A 22,432-nucleotide genomic window follows, 5' to 3' on the forward strand; every position below is an offset into this window, starting at 1 on the left:
TATTGAACGTATTCCTGATCGACAAATACTAGACTTTCTAGTGCAATATTTTGTTACCGAGATCAACTGGTTCGTGTCCGTGTCGAGAGTTCAACCCCCGTCCTCCCTGTGCATCACCGCATCATCCCCTCCATCCATTAACAGTGGGCTGACTCGATATGCATCCGGGCAGGATGGGCCAGCTAGTACACGCACCATGGTTCCGCGCAAAGTACCAGGCATGGTGTGCGGTGGAGTGGGTGAAGCTCGTACCGGAAGTAGACTTTGCCGTCCTGCTGCTGCGCATCTGTTCCTACTCGCTACAGTTCCTCCCGTCTCCAAGCTATCCACTAGACAAGATCCGTGGCGTATCACTCGCCGATATCCGCAGCTCGTGCGATGAGACGGCGGATAACCTCGAGGCCATCAGCACGGCAGCCGATAGCCGAGGCTCCCTGATCAGGGTCCAGCAGCTGGCATTCTGCGGGCTCAAGCATCAGGTTGAAGGCAGGATAGACGCCTTCTCAGAGGTTCTGGGGCGTGTCATCCGGGTCGCGCAGAGCGTCGGCATACATAGCGACGTGGCGAGATCGCGGAAGGGCATGGACAAGACGGACCAGGAGATGGAGCGCAGGACTTACTGCAACCTCTATATCTGGGATAGTCTACTCTCGCGCCAGCTAGACTGCGTCCCTTTTCTCCACGGGCGTCTTCCCACTGGCAGCTGGCCACAGCTCCATCTTCTAGACAACGGGCGCGGATGCGGAGTCGCAGCAGAGAACATACACGCAGATCGCGACGTCGACGTGCCCGATCCCTTCGCTGAACGACTCCTACAGGCCCATCTAGCCGACTTCTGGCGCAGCGTCGCCCCCGCGCAGGACGCCGAGTACGAAGTCATAGCCGCCGAGGAGCGGTACGATAAGTTCTGCCGCGAGTATCTCTCCCAGCTGCCCCCCGTCTTTGCCCTCGTGGATCCGGACGAGACGTGGGACAAGTGGTTCCCGAAACTGGCACTGCAGCGGCAGCAGCTGCACATCGCCATCTACGACTCCTTATGCTGGAACTTCCGACCGCTGCTCCTCCGCAGACCCAACCCCCTGCCTTCATACAAGGCCGTTGTGCTCAACTCGCAGATCAAGTCCCTGTCCGTCGCGGCGCTGCAGTCTTTGGTCGGTGTCACACAGCTACACGCCTTGCTTGGGGGGTTCCACACGCCAGTTGCTGCGATTCTCTCGTCGACCTTCGAATCAGCCGTGGTGCTCCTGTATCTATTAACGGACCCGTCTTTTCCCAAGCCCTGCGCCGGTCAACCTCCACCCACGTCAGCAGAGCCCAAGACGGACCCGCTGCACGTGTGCGCGAGCAAGATCTCGCGGCTTGCATGCCTACAGGCCGCTCAAGGAGCGCTGAAGCGGCTGAGGATGCTTGCCGAGGGGAGCAGCATGGCAGATCTGGGGGCGACAATCCTTGGCCAGCTGCTGAGCAAAATTCCAGAGGCTGGTAGGGGAAGGGGGTCAGCAGGGGTAGGAACGGGCACGGAGGACATGGGAGCGGCGCAGAATCATGATGTCGGTAGCTCCACGACAACAGCAATTACGACCGCAGGCTCTCAACTAGAGTCAAGATCAGCCACGACTGGTGCGGGGGGAAAGCTCTCCTTGGATGGGATAGACCTACGGTCAGTGAATGGGTTTGTGGCGATAGGCGACACGATGGACGTGGGGGACATGGCGCCATGGCCTTATTTTGACACGGCAAATATGTATGCCCAAGATGTCGAGTATTTTGGCGACAGCTAGTGCATGTCTAAATCTGATACAAGTAAAAATTGCAAGGACATATGCACCAATTATTCAAGTCTATTCTGATGCCATTCAAAACGTCTTCTTAGGCGATATCTTTATGTCACTGTTGCCTACTAGGTATATGTACCTTATGAGGGCCTAACTTTTACAGTTCTACGACCGAAGTATGGGGGTAAAAGTTAGATATACCCTTAACAAGGCTATTGAACATGCCTACTGTCTACAAAGAGGGACCTTATGTGAACCCCAGCAACGTGGTCGGACTACTGCATCTTTGGCAGCGGAAAACAAAGCTGTGTTAGATTCCACCCTACGGAAAGGAGTTTACAGAGCATGGTGGTACCACTAGATCCCGAAGACAAGTTTGCCACAGAAGCGAGACCATGCGTAAATTGTTGGAAAGACAAGTTTTCGAAACTACGGAATAGGGCAAGTTGGGGATCTGGGAGTAAATCGGATAGAATATCTACTGTATCCCAATATTATACAAGCCATTTCAAGCGGCATTCTCTTCGTGCTCCTCCCTGACTCCTTCAGCCTTGGCATCCAGATCTCTCTCTTGGGCATGCTGGTTAGGCATGACGGTTCGACCGCCCTTGGAACTGAACACGCCGCCCGTAATACCACCTTTACTAAACAGCAGAGGGATATCCTCTAGCTCGATACCCTTGGTCTCGGGATAGAAGCAGTAGACCAGGGGAATAAATGCTGCATTTAGCACGGCAAAGATGATAAAGGTATGCCAGCCAATGTTTGCTATTATACCAGTCAGCAGTGCAACATGGGAAGCCGCCATCGTCACTTACCAAACGAAATGGGTGTAATCTTGACAACAGCAAACACAGCCATCCAGTTCCACCCCGACGCTATAGCCTGCATCCGTGACCGCGTACGCGTCGTGGTAATCTCGGACGGATAGAACCACGGGACGGGAAGCCACCCGACGCCCATGAAGAGCTGGTAGATGAAGATGAAGACTGTCGCGGCGTAGGACGCAGAGCTTGTCCCGACCGAGACGAGGATCGAGACCATGACGAAGCAAAAGCACAGACCCGCCGAGCATATAAACAGCAGCGTCCTGCGACCGAACCTATCCATGAGGAGCACGGGGATGGCCGACCCGACCAGGTACGTGCACTGCGCAGCACCGCTCAAAATGAGCGACAGACTCCGGTTGACGCCCATGTTCTGCTCTATAATTATGGGGAGGTAGTAGTTGATCATGTTGGAGCCCGAGAACTGCTGGAAGAGCTGGATCGAGATGACGAGCAGCAGACGGCGCAGGTTCTGCGTCTCTCCCCACGAGAAGAGCTCAGCGAAGCGGAAGGGGCCGCCCTTTTGCTCCTCCTCAAGACCGACGCGGATGTCGAGGATGATGCGGTGGACCTCGGCGTGGTCACTGGGCTTGCCGTCGAGGGCGGCTACCACGTCGCGAGCCTCTTCGAAGCGGTCGTGCTGGACGAGCCATCGGGGTGTTTCGGGCAGTCCGATGACCTGGAGGATGAGGAGGACGGCAAAGACGGCCTGGAAGCCTAGAGGGAAGCGCCACTGGAACGAGGACTCGTAGAAGCTGGTGCCGTAGTCGGTCCTGAGGTTGTCGACTTAGTACAAATGCACACGTTGGAAAAGGATATTTCAAATTCACCAGTAAGCAATGACGACGCCCAGAATAGTCACAGTTCCCTGCAAGGTGAGGAGTGCGCCGCGGATGTGAGCAGGGGAGCATTCGCTCAGATACACGGGCGCCGTGGACGAGTTCATGCCGTTGCCAATACCCGTGACGATACGGCCAACTATGAGCTGGGCGATGGAATACGATGCACCAAGGATTACGGCCCCCACGACCATGATGCTGCCGCCCATCATGAGCATCGTCCGTCGCCCCAGACGCTCGCCGATAAAGTATGTCGCAATGGACCCTATGACGCATCCAATATTGTACATGGACGTGATGTTGCCCTGCATGTCCGGTCCGGGATTGCCAAAGTCGCGGCCGAAGCGGTTGTCTGCGCCAATAATGCCTGCCATGACACCCTGGTCGAAGCCGAGGAGGAGAAAGGCCTGGCACGAGGCGAGAGTTACGGCCGTGACCAGCGCCGGGCCGCGGAAGCTGTGCTTCCACAGATGCATCGTGGACTCGCCTGATTCGAAACGGGGTGTATGGCGATCTGGGTATGTGGACGAGTTGCCGAACAGTCTGATTGAGGCTTCGTCTAGGAGTGGAAGAACAAGGACCACATCATGGGGATTAATATTCGTGGCCGTCCATTCACGCACTTTTGTATGGCAACATTATGATGCATGATGCCCATTCCCCTCGGTATGGTCTAGGGCGAAGAAGTAGAGTGGAGTGTCGCCTCGGTCCATCTATAACCGAGTTAGGCAGCTGTAGTGATCAGTCACCAGACTTGTTGGGTACTCAGATTCGAGCAGCTGCTTCTTCAAGTCATGGTTTTATAATCCTTTCGCTAATACTGAGCATGTGGCGGCAACTCCGCACTCCAGGGAACCCTCCGCATAATGTGTAGGTGGTATTCGGCATACATGCGCCAATACGCCTCCGCCATCCCAACACATGCATGCCGATCTCGAATCATGAGCTCAAATCCTGGGCCCCCGCAAACTCCCCCGCAAATGCTCCCATTTGACGAGGAGGCCTCAGTGGGCCCGGTGATGCCGGTAGTGCCGAATATCCAACGGGCATCGGGTCAATGGTGAGCGATGTTCTGGCCAGGCTGTTTCCCAAGTCCGATCTCGACGTCCAATACCCCTGCCTCCATTGCCGCTTTTAAAGATGCCAGTTCAGGAACTTCTCAGAGACTAATAGCGCTTGACATTGAGAGGGCCTAGGCGCATAGGTTTGCCGTATACTCCGGAGCGGTGGTGATATTATCAATATTGTTATTGTTACGAAGTTCGCGGCCACATTTAATGATCTATTTTGTACCTGCCGTAGCTAACAGAAATACGCTAAGACACCAATGTATTTGGGTAGTGGGGAAGGTATAAAATAAGCCACTACATGTACTTATGGCTACAACTTTGGTATTGTTGTGAACGTTTTCCGTTCTGCCGGATAGTGCCGTGAACCAGTTCGACTTGAGGCGCAAAAGACGTGCTAAGCTAATTACATGAGTAAACCATCTCACAATGCAAAGGCGAAAGTCAGCAGACCGAGTATGGCGCCCGTCTGTGATCTAGGTAGAGAGCAGTGTACAAGCTACCGGCGAGCACTGCGGTCCTTCCATGATAAGAAGGTGCAGTCACAATGATGGTGATATTGTAGTCTACCGAACCTCGAATCCCTCGGCCGGCATGCTTCCTTCTGTTTAGACCTATCAAGCCACCCTTACTGACATTCTGACTTGAACTTCGCCGATCTCCAGTTTGAAACCCTTTACTATACCTCAAGTAGGCGTGATAGGCGAGTTTAGTGGCGTATGCCACGTGTGTCCACCCATGCAAGGTCGTAACCGAGACCTCGGTACTCGAGATCGTCGGCACTTAGGATCGGCGGCTCTTGTTACCCGCTGCGCTACAAAGATTCCAGCGATTATACAAACTGCCACTTAAAGACTGCGGGTCCCGCGACCCCTACATGACTCCACGGGGTTGGTGTGGCGTAGGAGGGAGGAGATAAATGCCAAAGGTCGAGACCCAAGAGCCTCCCAACTACCCAAAACACCCATGTCCCTTTTAATCTCCCTGCCGCGATGTTTGAGCTGCCCTACTGCAATGTCATAGTAGGCTCCCCGCGACATAGTCCTTGACGATTGAACTAAGACGAGGGGTTACCCCGAGGACCAGAGGATCTCTTCTTTTCTTCTTTAACGTTAGATACATCAAATGAGACTTCCCTTAGCAGCATGGCCGTAATAAGCATTTATCGCAAACATAGTTAATCTATTGTGATCGTAGAGCTCCGCCCGACTCATATATACGCCTCTAGAAGCAAGAGCAGACCGTATTGGATATGGACCATTATAGTGCACAGCATTATGAGGTTACGTATTATTGGTGCAGTGTTCAAATAGTTGAGATTTAGCACTTGGAGAGGTTAATTCTACTAAGCATGTCCAGCCTAGCTACGTCCGTACCTATATACCAGTCACACTGCCAGTCACTCCCACCTGGCTCTCCACGCCCCACTCTCTCCATATCTAACATCTCTATCCGTACGGATATGAATATGAACTGGCCAATTGCGCGTCTCTAAGAAGCAGACGGTGTTTGCAGCACCGCGTCCGTTTGGGCCTAGCCCGTAGCAGGCTCGCTGACGCGCGGTGCCTGAGTTCCAGTCCTGCGTGCTGACATGAGCAGCTTTATTTGCTCGTGGGTGCATGGGTTGCTTCATGCGGCGGATGTCCCCCGCTTTTGCAACGTTGTAGAACCAAACGAGAAGATACCCGTTCGCCCCTCGCTAGAATAAGACCATTTTGTTGCGATGAGAGGTCCAGAACTCGGTCTTGACTACGCACTGCAGCAGTGGGATATGTGATCATATCTACATAGTATGTCCCCTCCGCAATTGAGGCCTTACCTGCTCCTCCCTTCCGGTCGAGCCGTGAATTCAGCTAGTAACTCTCTTGTGTCTCGTCACTGCTTAATCACTTCCACACGTTCAAGATCTCCCCGGATTGAACTGATATCGCTGTGCACAAAGGCAATCCTCTCGTTACCCTGTGTCCTGTGCGTGGTTCTCCTGGTCAGTCAAGGACCCGTTCCAGGACTCGTCAGCACTAGCAAAACCTGGTTTTCAAACATTTGCAAAGCTCAGACTTGGTGAATGTGATAAAAATATCTTGGCATTTTTCAACCACCTACTTACCTACGAAGTAGCAAATGTGAGATATAATACTCCATGGGGGGTGAAGTATGGGACCCTTGGACATCCACCATAATAAATTACCCTGCGTTGCGGATGTTTCTACCAAAATCACCGCTCACCGCTTTCCAAAATAGGTAGGAGACGTTATTTCTGCCGAGGCTGCGATAGCTCGCCTCGTTTTAGCCAAGTGGGGCTCCCTGGCCGGTCCGGACAGCCAGGCCTAGTCAAGCTTGCTACGAAGTCGTGATTATATGCCAAGACGGGTCTATTCGACACTCTTTCTTGCTCCCTGGCCTTCTTCCCTCCTCCATTATAGTTCTTGACAATTTCTAGTGCGATGAGTTGCTCAATATGCCAGGGAATCTTTCTATCCCAGACCTGGATGCTTTTCTGGTTCCTCTCCGGGTCCTTTCCGCTGCCTGTCGTAACTGCGGTGCTCCCGGCTTGGATGTCTAATTATCCATGTTTGTGATGTTGGAGGGCCTCTTTGGGTGTTCTGTGTCAACCGGAATCTCTAGCCTCGCTCCCTACAACCCTGGCCGCTGACAGGAATCTCGTGCCCGGAAAGAGGCGTAGGCAGATACGGATAGATGTCCGAGATTACTACAACAGGAAGACTGTCAGCAACGGGTTCAACTCCTATGCCTCATCCCGCTGCAGTGGTGAGATCTAGACCTTTAACAGCCTTGCATTGTGGGGAGCCGAATCACCAGCGTAGTTGACGCCGTCTTACTTGCATGTACGCGGGGCGGCTGTGCGGGTTAACGGCACCTTGGCAACATGAAGCTGGGGTTGGGGAAACACCAGACCCACCCCCGGAGTTCCCGGAGTCCCGGACCCCTCCACATGGATTCCCGTTGACGCGACCCATCCTGCCATACGGGGTTTATACAATCATCCCAGAGGTACTCCATTTTGCTTCGCGTAATATCGGTTAATAGGTTCATGGTTGTGATTTTTTTTTTGTTGGATCGGGACCATGACGGCTTACTCTGCACCCAATTGTCCTAAATTTTAACACCAGGGATTGAATTATACACAAAATAGGCAACCTGGAGCTGCTCCGTCCAGGTACTGGATTGGGAAAGCTGGAGGCCGGGGACAGCGTCAGCGACTAGACCATTCGGAGAGGCGGAGTCTAGTGCCGTTAGCCTTCGGGTTAGGTGCCCGTGATAGCGGTTTGAATAACAACTCTGAATTCTTGGCCGAAAAGCAAACATATGGGCTGGCAATAATAAAAGGACGCCCTTCCCATCTACCCACCATCGACTACCAATTTGATTGCGCACCATTCGATCAATCAATATGCCTCGAGACACGACGCCTGCGGCCCTCCTGTCGCTCCTGATGGCGGCTCCAGCTTCCGCCAGCATCCTCTTTGCGGCTTCATACAACGACCATTCAGTCACTGCGCTGAACCTCGAAGGGTCCTCCCTCTCGACTGTCGCAACCTCCTATGATTGCGGTTCTGAGCCAACCTGGTTGACCCTCGACCATTCCAAATCAATTCTCTACTGCTTGAATGAGGGTTGGGGAGGCAGCGCGTCCATAACCGCTTACAAGACAAACGCGAATACGGCCAGTGCGAATCTGGAGACGTTGGATATCCTCCCCGTGCTCAAGAGTCCCGTTTCCTCCACTCTTTACGGGCCTAACAACTCTGGACTGGCTATCGCTTTCTAGTAAGTTACCAACGCTCCTCTCTATTGGCCTCATCTCTTAGCACTGCATTCTCGTCAAGTTGCTACTTGATCCCACCTCCCATGACTTGGGCACCATCCGCCATTGAACTCCAGATTCCATATGCTGACTCACGATTCCAGCGATACCTCCACCTTTGGCACGTTTTCCGTTGGAGATCCCTCCTCCCTGGGTCTCCTGCACAATGAGACCTACACTCTTGACGCTCCTGGCCCCGACCCCGACCGCCAGGAGGTCCCGCATCTGCACCAGACAATTCTCGACCCTACCAAGAGGTTCATTGTTGTTCCGGATCTCGGAGCCGACCTGCTTCGCATCTACGAGATCGAGTCCGGGTCCACGTCCGTCACAGCGGTCTCCACGGTAAATGCCGTTCCAGGGTCTGGCCCGAGACATGGTGCCTTCTCTGTCATTGGCAACAAGATCTTTTTCTACACGGTCAATGAGCTGTCCAACACCATTACCGGATACAGGGTTGAGTACGAGGGTGACAGTGCCCCCGAGTTCACTCAGCTTTTCGATTTCAGCACCCATGGACCGGACGGGACCGTTCCTGAGGGCACCAAGGCTTCGGAGATTGTCGTATCTGTAAGTCGATCCAATCTTTCACCAGTTTCCCATTTTCTAATGCAATCCGCAGGAGGATCAGAGATACGTCATCGTGTCTTCCCGCGGAGAGAACCTGCTCACAATCCCCAACTTCGACGAAACCGACAGCACTGAGCTGCCCTCGGATCCCCTCATCACGTTCGCCGTTGACATGGAGACTGGCATGTTGGATCTCGTCCAGGTCGCCCCGGCTGGTGGACGCAACCCCCGCGGGTTCTCGCTGAACAAGTCCGGCACTCTCGTTGCCTCCGCGCTGCAGGACGATAACCGCGTCGTCATCATCGAGCGCCATTCCGGCACTGGACTCCTGGGAGATATCGTGGCTCATGCTACTGTGGGCGTCGGTGAGAACAACGGTCCCAACTTTGTCATCTTCAACGAGTAGGGTTCTGGTCAATTTCGGGTTGTGTATTTTCTGCAGGAAGTTATGCGAAAATACAAGATAGCATCAGTGTGTAGCAAATAGCAGCTATTTTACTTAAATCACTATACTTTGATGTCTTTCTATCAGCGAACGGACGAGGAAGAGTGTAACGCGTGGATGCGCGGGGCTGCAGCCTAACCTCAATTACATTGTTAGAATCTAGGAGCTTTGCCTAATTATAATGGGAGAGCATGGGATACTAGACGCTACACTACTTCCATAATAGTCAGTCGGTCTCGGGCGCTACCCAGGTTAAAGCGGCGTCGGCTCGGAGGGATGCCCGGGGAGATATACTCCGAAAGTCGACATGAGAATTTATATTAGGATGCTTCCCCTCGAGGCTCTAGAGGCTAACCACGCTTCCATTGTGTGGAAAAGGTAGCCAGCGGCAATATTAGGAGGCAATCTCACGTTCTCTAGCACCATGACAGTCCGAATCGTTTCGACGAGCTGTTGGGATGTTGGATCTGATATTGACGGCCCCGAACGGCTCAACGGCGTTAGCTTCCAGCACGACGGTCTCATAACTTTTGGGAACTACCAATATGTGGTCTTCTACAACACCGCCTCTTCAGGCTACGGGAACCATCATGTCAACATCGGGCGCCGCCGAGTCACCCCGTTCACTACAGAGTGGGAATTCCTAACACTCACCGATTATGTTCAGCAGACCATGGATGGCCACAACACCATCTCCATGGGCATCTCTGGCGACGGGAAAATCCATCTGAGTTTCGATCACCACGTAAATCTGATCATGTCTTCGATGGGATTCCATGCTGACTTTATCTAGGATGTCCCTCTCAACTATCGTGTATCGAGAGACCCCATTGCGCACAGCACCCCGTCTGACTGGACCAAGGCCGTTTTCGACGAGGTTATTCATGAGCTGCCTAGATCCGCGGGTCCCTGGGGACCCTTGACGTACCCCCGATTCCACCCCTTGGAAGGTGGAGATTTACTCCTAGAATTTAGGATTGGTAGGTGAGTACACAGACCCTGTTCAACCGGTCTGATCTAGTCTTATCGCACGTAGGTCCGGCTCCGGTGATTCCTACATCCATCGATATTCCGCCATCAGTGGTCTCTGGCTGCCTTACGGTATGTATGTTCAGGGGAACGATAACAACGCATACATCAACGGTATCGACACGCATGATGGGAAACTTTACACGTCATGGACCGTCCGCGAGACGCCCGACGCCAATACAAACCATGATCTCTTCTTTGCCTACTCGGAGGACGACGGCCAAAAATGGCTCAACACCAATGGCGCACTGCTCCCCAAGCCATTCCTTGCTGACGCCGAGGAGGCAATGGTCTGGAGGGTTTCCCAGAACAGCGGCATGGTGAATCAGGAAGCCCAGCTTGTGGACGCACAGGGGAGGTTTCATATGCTGATGAGAAGTAATACCTCGGGCAAGCAAATGTACGAGCACTACGTACGGGACGTCGACGGTATTTGTTCCCTGAACTGTCTTTTGTTCCAGGCGTATATAGCTTACACAGACGCAGGGTCCTGGTCTGTCAACCGCATCCAGCCAGGGGATATCTCCTCGCCCAATCTATACGCACCTCGAGGCAAGCTTGCAGCGGATGCCAGCGGCCAGCATCTCATCGCCCTTCTCCCCGATGAGCCTGCCCAGGAGACCCGCATCTACACGACCACCAGCAGCGTTGGATTCAAGGAGTGGTCGCTGCTGGCAATCATCCCCAACGCATCGACGGAACCACTGTATGATAGGATGAGGCTTAAAGAAGAAAACGTGCTCAGCGTGTTTGTCCGGCAAGCTGGGCCGTTCCCGGATCGAAAGCTCCAAGTCTGGGACTTTAAGCTGCGGTTTTCATAATTCTAGCCCTGGTCATACCACAATTCAAACATTGAATTCTTTCAATTCACTCTTCAGTGGGAGCAATCGCCAATCCCACGACCCTAAATCTACTGCTTCTTAATCATTATAAGCTTGCTGTCCAAGTCGCCCTGAAAGCGGACCTGGATGCCGACATTCATCAGCGTCGCCCCCGACACAGTCTGCTTCCCATCCACAGTGTACCTCGCCTTCCCATCCAGCCCCTGCAGGCGGATCCACGGCCAGGCATCGTTAAACGTCGCCCGCGTCTGGAACGCAAACAGCAACACCTCCCCCCCGTCCTCCGAGATGAACTGCCCCGCCGGGTACCTCGTGTCCTCCGGGAGCGCCAGGCGGTAGAAGTCGCCCCTCACAACGACGTGGTTGATCCGCTCCGCCAGCGCCATGATGCCCGGAATCTGCGCCTTCTCCGCCGGGTCCATGTCCTCCGGGTTGAGCTCCAGGCCAAACGACCCGCCCATCATGGCGACGTGCGCGCGGAAGGTGAGCGGCGTGGTGCGCTTGGTGATGCCGTTGGGCACGTGCGAGATGTGCGCGCCCATGGCGCTGGGGGGGTACACGAGCGACGTGCCGAACTGGATGGCGATGCGCTCGAGGGCGTCGGTGTCGTCCGAGGTCCAGACCTGGGGGAACCAGTGCAGGATGCCCGGGTCGAAGCGCCCGCCGCCGGAGGCGCACCCCTCCCAGAGGACGTCGGGGAACTTGGTGGTGAGGTGCTCGAGGACGCGGTAGAGACCCAGCATGTACTGGTGGCCGAGGTTGGGGCTAGGCGTCTCGTGGATGCCGCGGTTGTTGTCCCACTTGACGTAGGTGATGGGGGCGGAGCTGAGGAACTTGGACACGGAGGCGATGACAAACTCCTGCACTTCGGGGAGAGCGAGGTTGAGGACGAGCTGGCTGCGTGCTTCAGTGCGTGGGTAGTCGCCTGCGTGGACGGCCCAGTCGGGGTGTTCCTCGTACAGGGACGACTTGGGGTTGACCATCTCGGGCTCAAACCAGAGGCCGAACTGGAGGTTGTCAGACGAATTGGCGGCCTTCAGAGCGGTGATGTCTTTGACTAGGGGCGTCAGGCCGTTGGGGAAGCGCTGCTTGTTCACCTCCCAGTCTCCCAGGCCGGCATTGTCCGACAGGCGAGGGTGCTTGTTTCCAAACCACCCGTCGTCTAGAACAAAGAGCTTGACGCCCAGGTCGGCCGCCTGCTGCGCCAGCCTGTAGACGGACTTCTCGTCAATGTCGAACACCAGACCCTCCCAGCTGTTGAGCAGGCCCGGTCGCGTCTGCTCAGCGAACTTGCTCTTCATGAGGTGTCTGCGGTACAGACGGTGGAACTTCCGTGACATGCCACCGATGCCAGCATTCGAAAAGACGGAGACACACTCGGGGGTCGTGAATGACTCGCCCGGACTGAGGGGCCATGAGAACTGGTACGGGTTTAGACCGAGGGTGGCACGGGTGAGGCCCAGCGAGCACTTTTCAACATCGACGGCAAAAGAGCCAGTGTAGACGAGGGAGAATCCATAGGCATCGCCATTAGACTCAGTTGTAGTGGGCGAAACAAGCGATAGGAAGGGGTTGTGGAGGTGGGAAGAGTACCCCGTTGCGCTCTGGAACCTGCATAAAATCAGCATGCTGCTGTCACCTGGATAGACAATAGATATGCTCACCCTTGAGTTCCAAAGTCGACCTTACGACGAACCCGCATTCCCTCGCGCGCCCATTCGCCCTTGAGCTCGAGCAACTCAAGCTCATCCTGTGGCAGATCGACGCTCAGACTGGCCAGCTTCTCTAGCGTAATAGTATCGTTTCCCTTGTTAGTGATTTTAACACTGCGAACAATGGCATCGTATTTGGGAAAGATGGAGTACGACAGCTCTGCTTCGATGGAGCTGTAACTATCGTACATGTGCACGACGAGCGTCGAGACCTCGTCGACTCCTCCAAAGGTAGATGGGAGTCCGGGCAGAGCAGGCTTCCCCTCGACCACCCCATGGGACTTGTATCGAAAGTCGCTGACCGTATGACCCGCGGCCTGACGGATCTGCACCGCCGGCGTGCGAAAGTCGCCCCGGCCGAGATCGGGGAACTCACGGCGGACACGGCTGATGGGAGTGGACCATCCATCAGCACGGCAGGGCTCGGCAGTGATGCCATTCTCTGGGGCGGGACCGCCGAAGTGGTCTGTGATAAGATCCCCAGTGGACTGGCTGACATGGAATCGGTACGAGACATTGTCGCCGTGGAGGGCAAAGGACTTTCCGTCCACCTCGATGGCTGTTGGGGGTTCAGCTGCCTGGGCTCATGGGTGGTTGTAGACGGAAGAAGGACTTACGGCTCATTGTTACAACGACAGGTGTGTGCTACGGCTAGGTGAAGGCTGTGAGAGTAACAACGCACGAATACCGACGTTGACTGTGAATAACCAGGCCATATTGAATGTGGGGTAATACTGCGACGGCCATATATAAGGCCGCCCAAGAAGCATCACAGACACCACACGATGACGACCAGTGAGGGGGACTCGTTTCTGCTCGTTTACACGTACGCCATTGGTAACCCACAATTTATGAGGGGAAACGGATGGAAAGGTCCAATGCCGTGTTCTAAGCGGCATACAGGCGGAATTCATCCTTGAATCGTGCAGTCGTCGGGCTGCCATACACCGCGAGCCCGAAGAAGCGGGGCCGTCTTTATCTCCATGATGTTGATCGAGTACAATAGTGTTGGGTATTCCAGCAGTCGTTGTGGGAATTTAGGCTATTATAATCTCAGTCAGTCCAACTAATAGCACCGCTCCAAGAAACACAGCATAAGCACTCATCCCCTTCACCAAGAAAGCATACCATAAGTACTCACCTCTTCCATACAATTTAGCGCGTTGTTTCCCCAGCAAACCTTACCCACCGAGGTTAGTAGACGCTCAGCATCGATAGCAAAATCATCAACAGGCTAACCCCCGCTCATTTTCGTGGATAAGACCCCATGCACTCGTTCTGACGCGCTAAGGCGTATGAAAGCGATAAGTGCTTACTGACACTGATGATCCTGTACTAGTAAATAATAGCAGCTGATCTCAACCTTGAGTCCTCCGCCTGGAGCCATTGAAGCCAGTGACGTCCATCCGGGACGCAGCACGAGTGATATAACTGCAGCTGAAGCTCGTCGACATCAAACTACCCCACACGTCGACTCTCCCGCTCTGTGCAAATCCGATACTAATACTGACAATGGCGGAGCAACTACTAGTATTATTTCATTGCTGCCTTAGTGTGGCGGCACCTAATCACTAGTGGAAACTACTATCTATTTATGCAAGGTACATTTACTTGCCCAGAGCAAGCTTCGCGGCCGCAACGTTGCTCCCATCAATCTGCACCTCTGCACCGGCATCCCCCCATCCACTCACCGTCAGCTCCATCTTCTCCCCCGGCCACAGCGTCACGTAGTTGTCCGACCAGGTCACGGGGTTGACGTCCTTGCCCTGGCCGTCCACCAGGTTCAGCCTGATGAAGAAGGCCGGCACCTCGGACTCGTTCTCCAGCGTCACCTTGTGCACACCGCCGGTCCTGCTGCTGCCCTTCACGGCCGTCGCAGAGGCCTTGACCGTCGCCTCCTCCATGTCGAACAGCGACGTGTAGTCGGCGTACTCGGTCACGGGGGTCGTGTACCAGTTCGAGTTGGCCCAGTCGAGCTCGTCCACCGTCGGCGCCACCCAGTACACATTCCTGCTCAGCGCAGCACCGTCGCCGTCGCGCAGCACCAGGCGCACAAAGACGACGCCCTTGGCCTCATCCAGCCCGGGAACCGCCTCGACCCTCGCGGCCGCATTGGGCGTCGTCTCCACGTCGAACGTCTTGCTCGCGACGCTCCCACCCGCCAGGTCCAGGACCTCCACCTCGACGCTGCGGGCGCCCTTGCGGTCCAGCGAGTGGTTGACCAGCCAGATGTCCTTGTCGTGGTAGTTGTACACGACGTGCTCCGCCCGCCCACCGACCTTGCTGCCAAAGTAGCTCGCCGCCGGGTGGAGGTAGTAGTCGAACTGGTTCCAGTGCAGGGCCGGCCAGGCATTGTCCAGCATCCAGTAGATGGTGCCGGTGGCGATGCGGCCCGTGCTCCAGCGCGCCGAGAAGGCCTCGTGCTGCACGCGCGTGGCCTCGTAGTCCATCATCTGCGACTTGCGGAGGTAGTCGTCCAGCGACGTGGGCGCTCCGTAGCGCCCGAAGAGGCCCTTGTTGTAGATCTTCTTGTGCGAGAAGGGCGAGTTGCCCCGGGACAGATGGTAGGACTGCTTGTTGGGCTCCTTCCAGAGATCCTCTAGGTCTGCCTCGGAGAGGAAGCGCTTCAGACTGCCAATCTCGGGCGTGCCAACACCAGAGCCGAGCTCAGATCCGAATCCAAAGGCGGCGCCGAAGCGCTCATCCGCCGGCTCCGTGTCGTACCAGTAGTTGGGGGGCACCCAGTCATAAGGTCCCTCCATCTTCATGCCCGACCGGCCGAGAAGATCGGGATAGCCGCGCTTGCTGGCCGAGGGCACAATGGGGAGCTGCCAGTCGGAGCCGCGCAGGCCGTCGACGTAGAGCTTGGTGGCGCGGTCGCTGGGCCAGAAGTCGCTGCCGACGAGGAAGGCGAGCATGCTGGGGTGCGTCTGCAGCATCTGGGCCTCGTGCCAGACGGTGGCGTTGGCATCGGCGTAGTCGGCATCGTCCCAGTAGTCTGGGTCGTCGGTAGACAGCTCGTCGTTGTATTCCCACGACTCCCCTATCATGGCGTGTAAGTTATGATTCTCGCGTCAGTGGGGGATCAGTCTTACACTTGTTGCAGCACTCCCATCCGGCGATGACCATCAGGCCGTACTTGTCGGCAATCTCGTACAGCTCGGGCTGCTCATTCTTACCCTCGAGGCGGAGCGTGTTGAGGCCCATGTCGAGCATATACTTGACAATAGCCTCGAAACGCTCGGTATCAAATCGCAAAAACATGTCGGCGCTGTACCCACCGCCAATGACCTGGAAGGGATGTCCATTGACTGTGAAGACAATGTCGTCATCTTCATTCACCTTGGACGTAACTGTTCGCAGGCCAAAGCTGCTCTTGGCAGTGTCTGAGACGCCAGAGCCGGCAGCGATGCTCACACGGGCCGAGTACAAGGGCTGTTCTCCCCACAGCTTGGGCCACCAGATCTTGGGGTCGTCAAACGTCTGGTTGAACTCGATGGTCCTGGACTCATGTGGCCCCAGGGTCACCGTCTGCTTCACCGTGAACTTGGCACCATTTCCGGGCTCGGAGATGACGGCCGTGGCAGACACCTTGACCTTCTTGTTCTCCAGATTCTTGGCCGTTGCTCGGAGCGACACACTTCCCGGGTCCACGTCGACCACAGCTCGGAGAGGTCCTAGGGACACGGGACCGGTTTGCTTGATATTCACATCTCTCCAGATGCCGGTTCCATTGTCAGGCTGCTCATGTTAGCGTCTGCAATTGGCTCTGAGACGGACTCTCATTCATACCGGAGAAGGGTTCCAATCAATGAATCCCAATGCAAGGTCCTTGAAATAATCGGTGGGGTATGTCTGAATGAGAAGAGCGTTGCTTTTGGCCACCAGGTCGGTTACGTCGTAGTCATGGCCCGAGTAAGAACCAGACTGGGCAGCCTTGTCGGCAACAAGCTTGCCATTGAGGTATATGTCGGCACGCGAGGAGATGCCATGGGTCTGCAGGACAAAGTGCTTCCCGTGGCCAGGCACAAGGCCAAACTCATTGCGGTAGACCCATGGCACGGAGAACGGCTTGGTGTCAAAGTCGCGCATGTTATCGGAGAACCAGAGCTCCTCGTCGTTGTAGACTCCCGTCTCGAGCAGACACGCCATCACCGTGCACTTGGAGATGGGGACATGGTGCCATGAGGAGGTGTCGGCGCCAGGCTTTGACAGCGAGGCGAGATCCCCACTGATGTCAGACGAGGATTGGATGTCCCAATTGGGGATTGTTGCTGTTTCTCCAGACTTTTGGACGAGGGCCCGATGGGCGATGATGCCCGGGATCGAGGCAATGGCGGCGATGCCAGCCAACAGACGCCGTGGAGCCATTGTGAAGCTCGCGATCGGCAGAGGGTACTAGCAGATATTTCCAATGTTGCGTTTTCGAGGACGGCCATCTTCATGTTTTGTACTCGTGGTTTGACGACTGGAGCTTAAGATCATCACCCCCAGACAGGGGAAACAATAGATGTAACCTGCCTGTTCCGTGCGACATGGCTCCATCTCGTATCGTACCCTTGCGACGTTGCCGAGTGCCGAGTCCATTCCCCGCACCGAAGGATTGCAGATAGGCCGTAGGATCGTTACTAATAAGACACATAGATTAGTTATTACGTATACGTGCCTCCGATTGCGGGAAGGCCTTGTCTAGCTTCTTTGATGATATTAGTCTCGTTGTGCTAGCTTGTGAAATACCCGCGCGCCACCTAGCCATGCCTAATTACTATTGTGTACCATCACCGTCGTCCTCGATGCCTATTAAGGCAATTTATTCCATCACGCCTCCACCAACAACTTTGTCTTCTCACCCCCAAGCTCTAATAACTTCCTAGTAGGACGGCTGTCGGTTCGATTTGAGCGGTCCTTCAATAACCCCAGAATGGCCCTCCTGAAATTCTCCCCCAAGTCCTCCCACACAAAGTCCGGGTTAAGAGCCTTGGTGAAAACGCGCATTGTTCTCTCAGGAATGTTAAGAATTCGGCAGACATCTTCAGCTGATAGCTTCTCCTGCATGGTAGCGATGAAGCTAGATGCCATCGACGATTTGAACGCTGAGAACTCTACCTCCACGTCCGATTCAATCATGGCGGTAGTCTCTGTTGTTAGTTTCTCGTCCGAATCGATGGGTGCCACGCATTCTGGCTTTTTCCCCGTCAGAATTTCGTGGACAAAGGCCTCATCTAGAGGTTCGATGTTGTCGCCAAATTCACCTGCTTTCCCAACTTGCCAAGGCACACGCTTTGTCTCTGCATCGCCAAGAGCCTTCCTGGTGAGCTCACGGTTCTTGTTCTTGATATCTTGGTCAATGTTGTCTGCAAAGTCCGTGTCCAAGAGATCTTTGTAGACCTTCATGTTTTGAAGACTCAATAATTCAGGGTCGACGCCCCACAGAGTCGCAATTTGGGCGTGCTTGTCCATCATTAACCGACACGCGTCTTTTACATCGGCCCAGTTCTCAGTCTTGCACCCTTCTTGAACTTTGGTCTTGAGTTCTCTAAAGGCAGCTGAGCGCCTGGTATAGATATTGGCAGCAATGATGTCGTCGTCGACACGCCGTTGACCTCCAGTAGCAAGACGTTCGAGATACGCATTCATCATGGTGTAGCCTTCGGACTGCCTCTGCAACTTTGGTGGAAGCTGCTGCCAAAGACGTGAGGCGACAGCCGCGATATCTATACCCTCTCCCGTAAGCATTCTCATGAATATAGTGATAATGGTGCGAGAGTGGTGAAGCTGAATGTTTCGGAGCTTGCAAAACTTGACCATCTCCGCCATACGACTGAGCTTGATCGAGGCTACATTTTCGTTCTTGGTAACGACGCGAACAATTGCCTTGTCAAGCAGCTTCTCGAGATTTCTGTAGAACTGTTCCAGAGGCCAACCGGTGTAGGGGTACAATACGACGACAGTCTCGTACCAGATCCACTCAACGTCGGTTGTGGGAATGTCGTACTGAGGATTCAGTCCAAATAGCTGCCAGACCATGCTGAGAGGACGCACCCCGGAGCCAGCTATTGTCAGCAGATTTCCAAAGAGTCCTCGCATCAATCTTGTCACAGTATCATCGGCTTCCTCCAGCACCACCGGGGCAGTTGTCCTCTTCGCCGCGAGCTTCGACATGGCTGACATGAGCAATGAGCTCATGAGATAGCCGGTCTCTGGGCTGCCAGGTTGAATGTTGTGCTCTCTGGAGGCCACTGCTTGACTGAGAGTGTTTCTCATGATGATTCGTAGCGCTGCAATGTGTCCCTCATTGCACTTCTCCATCCATCGCACGGTGTAAGGACTTTTGAGGTTGACAAATTCATCCCAGCAGACCCAGGCCAACATTGACCCGGTCTCTGATCGTTTGGCAGTCAGGTACGGTAGCGCCAAAATCGGGTGCGAAGGTCCGGACTGGCTCCGAAGGGGACCATAATGGGAGTTCTGCGATTGCTCCATGATGATTCCTGCGTCCAATCCCCCGAGATGTAGAACTCTCGAGTCAAGTTGGCAATATTCGCTGCAAAAACGAGGTCAGCGCCACACAATGAACATTCTTTTGGGCGTTTTCGAATGCTGAAGGGGTGATGTTTTTTGGGGAGAGTAAAGCCTCAAGAAGCCGCCTGAACATACCTGGCATCAATAGCAGCGCGTTTCACGTTGCCCAAAAGCTCACGATAATGGGTCTCCTCAATGTTCAATAGCATGACGCCCATCTCTCCAGCATACGTTTCGAGGTATTCCGCCAGCGTGTCAAAAGTCATAGACTTTACGGCCTCGACATTGCCCTGAATCTGAGATTGGCGGACAAGCCGCTTCAGATCGTGGGTTCGCTTGGAAGTCGTTTGAGTAGATATCACGTTCGCCAAACTGGAAATGACCGGCTCGAGGACCTTTTGCATCTCCTTCGTCTTCTTTCTCAAATCCCCAAGCATGCGGTTCTTCTTTTTCACCGATTCTAGATCCTCCATTTTATACTCCTGTGTCAAGAACTTGGCGTAGGCGTGTCTCAACGGCGCAACAGCATTACTAATCTTTTCAGACAGTGTAGAAGCCAGCGCTTTTGAAAGTTCCTGGAGGTCCTTCTGGTTCAATAGCATTTGCAGTTGTGGAATCGCTCCAGAGATGTCCTCCTCCAGGTCCTGCATCTTGCTGACGGGGAATTCTTCAAACAACTGCTGGAGATTCCCAGGTTGGACCAACTGGCCAGAAATGGGGAGCATAATCGTATTGGCATCCTCGAGGTCGACTATTTTCTTTATCCTCGGGTCTGTCATGTACTCCATGCCTACAGAGTTGAGGATAGATGTCACGTCTGAGCCAAATGCCAGCTCAGACGTGTTGAGATGCGCCCGATTAGCAATGCCTCTGTAGAAGTAATACTTGTCGGAGATTTGAACTAGGACCAAAGATTGTGGTCCCGCGAGTGCAGTCACCGCATTGATATTCGTAGAATTCAATAAAGACAGCACATCGTCGGTGTTCTTGGGTTCGTCCTGTGGACTGATTTGCACAATGAAGAGTGCGTTGAGTCTGTAGGTCGTTGCGAGATTGCGAGCATTATCTGTCATCCGGTCGTCGACAATGACCACTATATTCTTGAGCTGCGCGTAGTAGTCTCGGAGAGCACTTCCGTCGAGGAATGGAACGTTTGAAGGAACTGTTCCTGTCGCCAGTAAAACTGGGCCTTGAAGCTGGGAACCGAAAATGCATGGGAGAACAACGGCGGATGGCTCAGTTTGCGAATGGAGCTCTTCACCCGGCAGCTGAAATTCAATGCCTGTACCGAAACGTATGATCTGCGTTTTTTCTGCATCGAGTATTGTAGGGAGGGCGACCCAGTTTGTGGCGAATACAGCATTTTCTTTGGCTGTAATCTTGAGCAGGCTGTCTGAAACCAGTCCTGTGTCCTCTTTGGCTTGATCGTCCTCTTGAACCACATCTACTTACGTATCAGCCTTGCCCAAGATGCTCTCATATAATTGGCAATGCTTACTTTGTACAGCAGGTGGATGAGGAGCAGAGATGCTGAAATCGGCACGCCTAATAGCTTCCGGGAAGCAAGGGCTTTCAAGCTTGGCGCTATGGCACATCATTTCCCGGTCCGTGGTTGCTGTTGGCAATATGGAGCAGATCAGTGACTCTCCGTCCCGCTTTATTACCAGTGGGCAACAGATTGTCGCATCCCCAATCGTTGCCGCGTCCAAAGGCACCGGTATTATGTAGAGAACCTGCCAATAGAGTTTAATCAATGCTAAATGGAAGACCAGATAGTTTGGAGAGAATATTACCTTGTCTACATGGTTGGCGACAAGTAACGCAGGATGCGTTCCCAGAAACCTGGTGATTCGAGTAGATTGGTAGCCGGATATGAACACACAGATCTCCTTCTCGGTGAGGGACGCCTGGTTTATCTTGACATAATCCAGGAGATCGTTCCCATTGATAATGTCGCCACTGTGGGTTATACCCGAAAAGGTATCCCTCGCTACCCAGCAGCACGCATTGCATGATGCGTCTGCGAAACAGAAGTCGTAGTACGTAGGCGTTCGTTCAGAGACTGCCAGTATGGTAATCTGGTTTGAAACTATCGGGATCTTGAACGTGGATGCTGGTGCTTGCTGGATCTGAAAGTCATTGAATACATCTACTCACAGTTAGAGCCGACCGTTGAATGGGATAGATGAAGAGAAGACATGCCTAGATGGGACGGGAAGCCAGCCATTCGCCGTAGGAGGATCTCGCTCATCTCGCCTAAATCCACTGCATTGAAAAAGAAGTCTTCGGGGTGTGAGGAGATGTCGATTTCTTCAATTCCGTTGCCTCTTCGGCAGAGCAGGATACTCTCAGGACTGAACGGGTGGGCTGAACCAACAGGAAGTGTCTGTAACAGCTCACGAATGCGCGCCTTGGACGCCGCGAGGGGGTCAAAGAACGTTTTCCGTACACGCTCCATGGTGGATGTAGCAGCTCCTGGTCGTGGCGTGAAGTTGGAGGGGAATTCTCCGCGAGTCTAAAAGATGCAGGCGTTAGGTGAGACTGTTTTGTAGTTATTCGTTGCCAAACGTGAAGCTTCCCCGCATGAGTCAAAGGATCACAAAAACCGGAGAGAGCGAGTGAGAAGTGACTCAGCCCGGATGGTTCGATTGCTGACAAGACCCCTCCAATGTTTCCTAATATGGCGTCAAAATAACATCGAATGGATAAGATCAGAGTGCAGCTAGGAGGTGATTAACAGGTGGGGTGAGTCACGACTCGCCGGGCAGGAAGATTCAATAAGAGCGTACGTAGCATTACTTGCTTATAGGAAGGTAGGCCGGCAGTGCAAGCAAATCTGATTGTACTTAGTTCGCACATCAAAGAATAATGGAAGTATCAGCGCCGAGGTCAACCCAGCTGCAACGTGTTGGCTGTGACTGTGGTAGTTGGCGAATCCGACCTCACGGGCGCTGGAGCATCGATTGACAAAGCCCCAT

General features: G+C 54.0%; 7 protein-coding genes across 7 annotated transcripts; 3 read left to right on the top strand and 4 right to left on the bottom strand.

The window, feature by feature from the left end:
• Window positions 1-173: 173 nt before the first annotated feature.
• ACO1O0_005959 (fungal specific transcription factor domain-containing protein) lies at window positions 174-1,781 on the top strand (the record flags this gene model as incomplete). The annotated part of the gene is made up of 1 exon (XM_083195364.1): window positions 174-1,781. One exon carries the CDS (start codon window positions 174-176, stop codon window positions 1,779-1,781), a length of 1,608 nt encoding a protein of 535 aa, XP_083048380.1.
• A 502-nt stretch (window positions 1,782-2,283) lies between these two features.
• ACO1O0_005960 (sugar porter family MFS transporter) lies at window positions 2,284-3,917 on the bottom strand (the record flags this gene model as incomplete). The annotated part of the gene is made up of 3 exons (XM_083195365.1): window positions 2,284-2,543; window positions 2,594-3,375; window positions 3,433-3,917. 3 exons carry the CDS (start codon window positions 3,915-3,917, stop codon window positions 2,284-2,286), a joined length of 1,527 nt encoding a protein of 508 aa, XP_083048381.1.
• A 4,003-nt stretch (window positions 3,918-7,920) lies between these two features.
• Window positions 7,921-9,310, top strand: ACO1O0_005961 (uncharacterized protein; the record flags this gene model as incomplete). Its single annotated transcript, XM_083195366.1, has 3 exons — window positions 7,921-8,297; window positions 8,439-8,904; window positions 8,957-9,310. 3 exons carry the CDS (start codon window positions 7,921-7,923, stop codon window positions 9,308-9,310), a joined length of 1,197 nt encoding a protein of 398 aa, XP_083048382.1.
• A 463-nt stretch (window positions 9,311-9,773) lies between these two features.
• On the top strand, window positions 9,774-11,199 carry ACO1O0_005962 (Endonuclease/exonuclease/phosphatase; the record flags this gene model as incomplete). Its single annotated transcript, XM_083195367.1, has 3 exons — window positions 9,774-10,094; window positions 10,143-10,333; window positions 10,386-11,199. The coding sequence occupies 3 exons, from the start codon at window positions 9,774-9,776 to the stop codon at window positions 11,197-11,199; spliced, it is 1,326 nt and encodes a 441-aa protein (XP_083048383.1).
• An 89-nt stretch (window positions 11,200-11,288) lies between these two features.
• AGL2 (Melibiase-domain-containing protein) lies at window positions 11,289-13,556 on the bottom strand (the record flags this gene model as incomplete). Its single annotated transcript, XM_083195368.1, has 3 exons — window positions 11,289-12,831; window positions 12,885-13,491; window positions 13,550-13,556. The coding sequence occupies 3 exons, from the start codon at window positions 13,554-13,556 to the stop codon at window positions 11,289-11,291; spliced, it is 2,157 nt and encodes a 718-aa protein (XP_083048384.1).
• Window positions 13,557-14,539: 983 nt separating this feature from the next.
• Window positions 14,540-17,303, bottom strand: ACO1O0_005964 (uncharacterized protein; the record flags this gene model as incomplete). The annotated part of the gene is made up of 3 exons (XM_083195369.1): window positions 14,540-15,975; window positions 16,028-16,673; window positions 16,725-17,303. 3 exons carry the CDS (start codon window positions 17,301-17,303, stop codon window positions 14,540-14,542), a joined length of 2,661 nt encoding a protein of 886 aa, XP_083048385.1.
• Window positions 17,304-17,750: 447 nt separating this feature from the next.
• On the bottom strand, window positions 17,751-21,912 carry ACO1O0_005965 (uncharacterized protein; the record flags this gene model as incomplete). Its single annotated transcript, XM_083195370.1, has 4 exons — window positions 17,751-19,476; window positions 19,590-20,898; window positions 21,337-21,413; window positions 21,653-21,912. 4 exons carry the CDS (start codon window positions 21,910-21,912, stop codon window positions 17,751-17,753), a joined length of 3,372 nt encoding a protein of 1,123 aa, XP_083048386.1.
• Window positions 21,913-22,432: the final 520 nt, after the last annotated feature.

This window comes from Amphichorda felina (genome assembly GCF_050947745.1).
Source record: "Amphichorda felina strain 45539 chromosome Unknown scaffold_6, whole genome shotgun sequence".
Classification (NCBI taxonomy): Eukaryota; Fungi; Ascomycota; class Sordariomycetes; order Hypocreales; family Bionectriaceae; genus Amphichorda; species Amphichorda felina.